Source organism: Sander vitreus, chromosome 7 (genome assembly GCF_031162955.1).
Source record: "Sander vitreus isolate 19-12246 chromosome 7, sanVit1, whole genome shotgun sequence".
Taxonomy (NCBI): Eukaryota; Metazoa; Chordata; class Actinopteri; order Perciformes; family Percidae; genus Sander; species Sander vitreus.
In genome coordinates this window covers 28,918,751-28,927,853 of record NC_135861.1, presented here as the reverse complement: position 1 = coordinate 28,927,853, position 9,103 = coordinate 28,918,751, and the positions used below count along the sequence as shown (strand labels likewise).

The 9,103-nt window shown below is 41.8% G+C and overlaps 1 protein-coding gene across 1 annotated transcript; it reads left to right on the top strand.

Annotated features, from left to right (window-relative positions):
• The first annotated feature begins 755 nt into the window (after positions 1–755).
• On the top strand, positions 756–8,998 carry atp6ap1b (ATPase H+ transporting accessory protein 1b). The gene is made up of 10 exons (XM_078255831.1): positions 756–919; positions 2,983–3,103; positions 4,647–4,721; positions 4,821–5,014; positions 5,126–5,163; positions 5,256–5,341; positions 5,462–5,691; positions 5,810–5,842; positions 7,622–7,859; positions 7,964–8,998. The coding sequence occupies exons 1-10, from the start codon at positions 798–800 to the stop codon at positions 8,174–8,176; spliced, it is 1,350 nt and encodes a 449-aa protein (XP_078111957.1). The 5' UTR covers positions 756–797; the 3' UTR covers positions 8,177–8,998.
• Positions 8,999–9,103: the final 105 nt, after the last annotated feature.

Sequence of the window (9,103 nt, the reverse complement as noted above, 5' to 3'; positions counted from 1 at the left end):
GGCTGTTTATGGATTCATTTATTTTACTTATTGAACCTGTGCTGTCAGCTGTGGATGTATGTATGCGCAAGTTGTTTTTGATAATGTTTTTCTTGTGTCTTTAGCTGCACTGATCAGGAGAGGCGCTCCTAATTACATTGTATTCTGTACAATGACAATAAAGGCCTTCTATTCTATTCTATACTACTTGAGTAAATGTACTTAGCTGCATTCCACTAACAAGCATTAGCATTGACAAGCACTGACTCCCCCTCCCTCCCCCCCTCCACTACACTTTGCGCTAACCTTCATCCTGGACTATACATCTGGCCATTGCACAAAGTAGGCTATATATTTTTTGCATTCTGCACTCAACCCATTCAGTCTCCTTTTTCTTATGCTAAACATCTATTTTGTAATTATTTCTTATTAATGTTTAATATGTTTGTTTGTGCATGTAGGCACCAATCACCAAGGCAGATTCCACGAAAGTTAAACTTACTGTGGCAATAAACCCTTTTCTGATTCTGAGTAGCTAACAAAGCAGCAGTGACAGTTGGTTCCTGAGAGCTAATGCTAACTAGCTGTATCCAAATTAAACTATTGTTGAGTATTTCAACAAAGTGAGCAAAGCTGCAGCCCGTTGTGGTGTTGTTGAGGACAGCAGCTGTGGGCAGGCCATGGATCCGGATCAGGATCACTTGAGGCACAAATAAAAGAAGCAGGAAGTAGTTTCCTTCTGTCTGTCTTTCGGCTGCTGCACATGACTGTCAGCTGGTTTGCGTCACGTGAGCATTAGCGTTGCGGAAAAAGGAAAGATGTCAGGCTCAAGGAGCTCGAGTAGAGTGCCAGTAATGGCTGTTATTGGCCTTTTCTTGGCCCTTTTCGCCACACGGAGCTCTGCTGCTCAAGTGCCACTTTTAATGTGGTCCAGTGACGGGTAATAAGTCATTTTATTATTATTATTATTATTAATTTGTCAAGTAAGACTCACTGTAACAGTCACGGCTGTTCGTCATTGCTAATGCTAACACTTGTTGCTAACTGTGTTTCTACTTGTATCCAGATGAGACAAGCTTGTCGATCTCGGCTAGCTGAAATTCATAGTTTTAAGTCTAACAACAATGTGTTTGTTTTGACTCGTTGTTCTCAGTTAAGTTGGTACAACGAACGAAAACACGAGCATCTCAAAACAATGTATAAATCCCTAGTTAATGTCTCTCAATTGAATGCGTTTATTCGTTGCTTCTATACATATTTAAATGATCCAGTGATGAAGTGAGTTAGCCTCTGGGATCTAAGTGTATTAAACTGCTTTTCTAATGGTCTGTATTGCTCTCAGACATGTTTATCCGCATGCTCATGTCACTTTGTATTGCAACTGCTGCACAGCAATTATACGGGCTCATCCCTGTGTTTCCAGGGTCCTCATTGTAAGAGATTGGCAAGGGCTGTATTCGCAGATCAAATAGCAAAAGCAGGAAAGGGAGATGGATGTTTCAAATACAGTTTAAGTGGTAAAAATCCAGTCAGCCACTGTGGAGATATCAATATTTGAAGTGAAGAAAACTGTCTATCTGCACATTTGAGGACACAGGTTTCCAGAAGTATAACATCAGTAGGCTATAAGCTGTAGCTGGCAGACTTCAACATAACTGACCCAGGGAAACATACGTTGAACATTTGACCTAGGGGGAAAAAGCATTGCTGAGAACATAAAAACCCATTGAAAGGTCTTCTTAACGAGTTATATTCATGGGATATTGAGCTGGGGAACATAGGACATAGATGCACTTCTCAATTTCTCCCAGGATAAATACAATTAACCTTACACTGTAATACACTGTGACATAAATGGTTAGTATTCTTGTAGTGTCAAATGGAACTGAGAGCCACCTGTAAACTAAAGGGACTCAAACACATTTACATTACAGGAGCGGATATCATAGGTAGCACAGTTCCCTAATCTATTGAGCAAACAGACAGGCTGCTCATACGGAAGGAAAATATGAAAGTATACTGCTGTATGAGGTGGTTTGGTCTAGAGATGTTCCGATACCAGTATCGGTATCGGCTCCGATACTGCCTAAAACGCTGGTATCGGTATCGGGAAGTACTGGAGTTTATGCACCGATCTGATACCACGTAATAAAGCCCTAAAGAAAAAATACATTAACGTTCCGTTATAACTGATGGAATAAAAGAACGTTCTGTGGCATTCATGTATCACAAAGAGTTTAACCTGAGACAGACCGACAACAAAGATAGAAATAATATCACATCCATACAGGGATAGTAGTATACAGCTGTTATACATCATATCATCCATACAGGGATAGTAGTATACAGTTCTTAAAACATAATAAAATATATGACACACTGGTATCGGATCGGTACTCGGTATCGGCCGATACGCAAGTTCAGGTATCAGAATCGGTATCGGGAAGCAAGAAATGGTATCGGACCATCTCTAGTTTGGTCAGAGGAAGAAGACATCACAACTAGCTGAGGGTCTCACTATGCCAACAAGTGTTTTGCATTGTAAGGACAAATATCAGAGATGAAATAGATTAGATCTTGATAGAAGCATGCTTATTGGCTCACTGACACTGATGAGATTAGCTTCCTATGTATTGAAATGTGGTATTGAATGACAAGGCATTTGATACTAAGGAGGCAATTCGGTTGGTGCCTGAAAAAAATGTATCGAATTTGGAACCCAGCCCTAGTTATTGTAAGTCTGATAAAGAATTAAATGCAACAACTCAGTTTCAGTGTGATCTGTTATATTGACACAGTTCCCTTGATGGCTTGGCTTAAACAGAAATTACGTTTCTGAGGCAGTGCTGAACTGGTTAATGAGTGTATTTAAGTTAAATGTTATGAGTGAGTGATGGCATTTTGCAAGACAAATGAATTGATTTGAAGTGATGGTTGTGCTTTTAATGTTCTGACAACTGCATAAGATATCACAATTTGACTTCATCTTTCCTGTGTGTTCAGTTTACCACCACTGGCCTCACCTGCAGCTGGTCACATCACGTCCAATGAACAGCTGACTGCCTACCTCACCTCTGCCTTTGGCTCTGGCCCCCACACTGTGCTGCTGTTCCTGCAAGACAAGGTCAGTCCCCGACCCGAGACACTCTACAGCAAACATGCTTACAGTCACTAAACACATTGGAGCTAAGGGTGAAGAGTGTTGAGGAGAAGGACTCGGCTTGTACAGATTTGAATCAAATTATTTATTTATTTTTGCACAGAAGATGACGGGCAGAAATAATTGTACCCATCCCATTTACCCGCTCACCAGACGTTCACACTCTCACATAGCTTATGGAAGACAGACTAAAGGCGCTGACACACAGAGCCGATAATCGGCCGTCGGACAGTCCGGCGAGGTCAGTGACTCGAGTCTGTTCGGTGTGTTCCGTGCCGTCGTCCGTCCGAGGGGCCGTCGTCCTTCATTTTGGCCGATTTGACATGTATAATCGGCGGGGCGGGCACTGCCGGCAGTCAGACTCAAATGACCCATCTGATTGGTGGAGTGCTAACCCGGAAACGGGGAGCGGAATGAGCGTGACTAGAGTCTCTCAAAATCTGACGAAAATCTTTTAAACTGACCTTTGTCGATCTGAAATGAAGACAGATTCAGCAACTGCACGGCCTATTTCTCGCTTAAAATGTTTTCAGAAACACGTTTCGGTGAACTATTTTGGTACAATATGAGATCGTATTCTGAACAAGCCGCCGTGACAGTCTGTCTTTGAATTTCCGGAGAAACCAGACCCACGTGACGCGTTCGTCCAATCAGCTGCCGGTTTTCATTTTTGGGCGACAATACCGATTAGCGCCGCCTGCTGTTATGGAGACGTATTACGTCTCGTCGCTTTGGTGTGTTCTGAGGCACTTTTTTGACCAACTCTGGGAGACTGATCAGTCCAACTGCCTTTTCTGCCGAGGGTCGGCCGTCTGGTCAGTGTGTCTGCAGCTTAAGGTTCACAAGTACCTAAAACAGCAGCTTGGACAGATTTTTATAGATTTCACTTAGGGCAGCACAATTAATTGCAGTTATTATTGAAACTGCATTATGGACTATTGCAATATTCAAATCGCAGGGGCAAAATATGTGTCAAAAGACCATTCTGAATTCAGTATAATTGCGGTGCTGCAGAGATGTCCCAACCTTAAAGTAATATTATACAGACTTAAGAAAAAAATCTTTGTTAGGTACAGATCCTTGCAACAGGATTCCCTTCCAAGTTACTCATATCCCAATTGCAATATCAGTCCAAATAATCGCAGTAAGATATGTTCCTCATATCGTGCAGCCCTAATTTTTACTGTTCTTCTATTAGAAAGATAGCCCTTGGATATGTACAGAGTTGTGTAAAACAGGGTAGTAATGAGTCATGTGCAGTTTGCACTGTGACTCTGTGTAACAGTCTTCTCACTCTGGTGTGACAATGAGCTTTGGCATTACTTCCCCCTTTGGCAGTTCCTCTTCAACACATCATTGGGGTCTGTTCTCTGTGGTGGATCCTCATTGTTGTGACTGATTCAGTGGGACCGATTTATCTTTTAGTTGTTTAGCGTTTGCACATTTTTCCATTTCTCTGCTCGTGTAATTCAATTATGATCTTTTTATTGTCCCTCTTTGTGTTCAGTTAAGCAAAGATGACTTCACAGTCTTTGGTGGAGTGTTTGGAAACAAGCAGGACAGTGCCTTTCAAAACCTTGAGGTAGGTTTTTATGTATAATAAAATATACACGGGTCTGAAATGAAGATGATTTTGTCCGATTAATAATAATGATAAGTCTTTCCACTCACTCGTCTTCAGGCTGCAATGCAGTCTTCTTCCTCGTCAGTGACGCTGCCTGCTTTAGAGTGGTCGGACTCCTCTGCCGTCCTGGCTCTGCTGCAAGAGAAGCTCGCTGTCTCGCCTCTGCTCGTCGACGCCGACACTCTGTCACATCTCAGCGTCAACACATCTGCCAGCAATCTGCTGCTCATCAATCTTCCCTATTGTACTGGGTGGGTGAGACTTGTGTTCTGCAGCATATCAGTCTGTGGAAGTACAGTTTTTTTTTGTGACAATTTTCACGAATAAAAATGTGAAAGTAAACATGTTTACTGTTTTTATAGCTTGGACAAGTCTTGCAAGAAAGTCCTACATGACAATGGTAAGTTTTTACTGTTAAGGAACTGTGTGTGTGGGGTGTGTGTGTTTCTGACGTATGCAATGTGTAACTCAAGTATATTTTGCTTTCAACAGATGAAATTATCGGGAAAGTTCTGAGTATCATGAAAGACAAAAATGTCCCATACACTGCGATATACACAGGACTCCAGCCATCACGAGTAAGATATTCCAATCAGCACATCATGTACCAGAATTGTACAATATATTAATGGGCAACAGGCATGTCATATGAAGACGTAAAGCATTCCATTATTCATTTTGATTCCTTATCTCTGCAGGTGATATCAGAGACCTCTTTTTCTAGCCAGCCTGCGGGGCGCTCCCTGCTCCAAGCAGTAGTTCCCGATGTCAAAGCGCCCATCATGTTTAATGGAACCGGCAGTGGCCCTTGCATAATGCTTTGGGCTCAGAATCTCAGCGTCAGCCTGTCAAGCACTTCAGAGTGGACAGATCTTGCTGCACAAACACCTTCCCTGACAGGATCCCTGTGCAACAACAGCAACTCACTGTGAGATAGCCAGCATGTTAGCCTTTTTTTCTGTTAATTCAAGAGACCGTCAGTGTTTTTTCGTGTTATTTAAAGGAAAAACAGTCATTTTAAACGTGTTCTTCTTTTCTCACTTTAGGCTGGTCCTCAGCTATGCAAACTTTACACTAAGGTAAGGCACTCATTTAATTCAAAAGAAAAGTTGGACATTTTGGGAACTCGTATTTATTTATTTATTTTTTTTAAGTTTGATAACTCTCTTATCTGTCTGTTTTAAATATGTTGCTACAGCAAGCAGCTGGTTAGCTTAGCTTAGCACAGACACTGGAAATTGTTATTCTATCTCTGTCCGAAGGTGACACAATCCTCCTCCCCCTCTAAAGCTCACTAATGGACATGTTATATCTCGTTTGTTTAATCGGTTCAACAACAGAAGTGTAAAAACTGTGATTCTTGGCCGAGCACAGTGACTTCGGCACACGACCAGCAGAGACTCCCCTGTGCCTGGCCAAGAAATAGACCCACGCACATTAACCCCAATAAAAACCACTGGTTTACACTACACTTCAGAGATTGAACAAACAACATAAAAAGTGTTGGTGAGTTTTAGAGGTGCTCGCAGGTAGATTTTGTTACCTTTGGACAGAGCCAGGCCAGCAGTTTTCGCCGTTTCCAGTCTTTATGCTTAGCTAAGCTAACCGATGAGAGTGGTATCGATCTTCTAATCGAAATACAGCAAATAAGTGTAATTTCTTTAAAGCTGTAGTGCGCAACTATTTTATACTAATGGATGTCAGTTACATTCAAGCCATTGCCAAATGAGTTGATACAAAGCTATTCAAGCCTATCAGCTCCACAAAACTATCTCTGTATTCCTCAGTATGGATATGTTTACTAAATGGTGTAGTCCGGCGACTCTCGCACGCAGCAGCTCGAGTGACGCGTTTTTACGTCACCGCTGAGAAAGGACAACAGCAGCGTTAAACTCTGGAGACAAAGGGGACAAAACAGTTACCAGATAATTACCTCTTCTGAAGAGTCCATCATGTTTTGTAATCCTCTGTGTCCTCCTTAAACAACTGCTTGGAGGAGGGGCGGGGGGTGGTGCACGATCACTGAAGGCTTGCGTCATGTGGACGCGCCGACAGTTGTCATTACTTAGAATTCCTCATGGGTGCAACAGAAACTACTCACTATAGTATATCACTTTAATCACTTGTTTAAAGCCACTGAAAACTCCACTTCAAATCTTAAGTATTTCTCTGGTATGGTAAATATTATTGATTAAAAAGCATCATCCTTAGGTAATATTTATTAAGAGTTTAACACTCAAAATCTCAGCTGTTTCATCATGTTTTTAGGGCCTTTAATGTTGTGTCAGCCCCTGTAAATTGTAGACCATATTCTTCAGCAAAATTCACATTTAGACTACTTATTTCTTATGTTAAATGTTAAATTAATTGTATATAAATTTGCCAGGGTTAGTGCAATGTAAAGCTGTGTGTCTCAGTCTTTTTTGATACTACGGTTTGGTCAGGAATTTTTAGATCCGACGCACAGGGGTGTAATTTATTAAACAATTAAGCCATATATTAATTAGATTAGATATGATTGCTGCGCAACAGTGTTAGCGGTTATTGTTTTGGTACAGCGTGGTAGCTCAGTTCCAGTGCATAAAATAAAAGGATTCAAACAGGCACCATAAACCATTACAGCAACGCACACAAAAAGGAAACGCGTGAAAGTAAAAAAACATGTACAGTGAGAATATATCTACAGTTCCCCTGCATATCAAGTAGCCCAACAGGCAAAAAGCGCAATGATTGATGTGCATGTGCAATGCAGTAAAATGCCAATAGTAACCATTTGTCACAATTCTTGCATTTTACAGTCTTTTACATTGACATGCTGTCCTGGAAATGCTCAGCAACTATCTTCTGTTGATCTCCAGGTTTGCCATGACTCAGCGGTTCTTTCCTGTGTCTGGACGGAACTGGTTCACCCTGGACACTGTGCAGCTGCAGGCAAACGGCCTAACCGCGTCTTTCATTGGGAGACGCAACATCTACGCCCCTGCAGAGTATTCTTTCCACTGCCAGTCCGTCACTAGCTTCCGAGATACTCTGCTAGTGCCAAACAACACAAACCAGAACACCACGCAGTGGAGGCTCAATTTTGTCGACTTCCAGGTACGAATATACCGCTGCATTTTACATCCTGCCACTCCATATTCCTGCAGTGTTTTTAATAATCACGTGTGTCTTCCTGTTCATTCCTGCATTTTCTGATACAGATTCAGGGCTTCGGTTTGTCCAACGGAACAGATTTCTCCTATGCCAGTGACTGTGCAGGCTTCTTCACCCCAGGGATTTGGATGGGACTGGTGACCTCTCTGCTCATGCTGTTAATTTTCGTGTACGGTCTGCACATGATCATGCAGCTGAACACCATGGATCGATTCGACGACCCCAAAGGTCCATCGATTTCAGTGCCTCAGTCGGAGTGAAGTGCTTCATGACACACACACACACACACACACACACACACACACACACACACACACGCACGCACTCCTCAGTCCTTCAGTGCCTGCTAGGAGAGTCCCTCCCTGTCTTGTAGCTTGTGTGAGTTTGGGCCTTTTTCTTTGAAGATATTTGTCCGGCAGATAGACCTTCCCTCTGATAACCTCTCCTGTAGACTTCTCTCCTAAATCCTTCCACAACTGTCTTTGGGATACTGTTGTCTTGAAGACGCATTCCATTTCATCTCTCCCCATTTGCAAGTGCCAAAGTGGATGCACCTTTTTATACAAGTTGGTTGTGAGTGCATGTGCTAAGACATGTTCTTGTGCCACTGTTGGCCGTACACAGTGGCTATTTTCACTAAAATAATTAGCAATAATTTCTCGTACCAGAGAATGTCTTCTGTGTTAACATGAATGTGATTGCTGGATGCTGTAGGACCGTTTCAGACCTCAGTTCTTACTTCTTTTTTTCAACTCAACTGTAATTTAAAGACTACTGCTTATGAAAGATGTGCCTGTGTATAAAGAATAGATGGCTATTTGTGACTGTTTTGGAATTGCCTTAGAAAAATATGCCAATACTTAAAATGGGATTAGTTCTGTTCTCACTCTTACAGACTATCCAACTCAAGTGCCACCACTTAAATCCAATATTTTCTTGACAAGTTATTTATTCATATAAAAAGACTTTCACTGCTCGCCCTTTCATTTAATAACAGTGCCTCAGTTCTGCTTTTTAATGTGCAATTGCCACGAAATGTAAATTGTCTTGTAATTGAAAATAAAGATGTCTATAAATTGTGATTCAAATTGTTTTGAATGGTAAGACACACCATACGTCATGTGTAATCCTTCACGCAAACAAGGAACAGCCGTACCAACACGGTTGCCATAGTTACATCAAGTCAA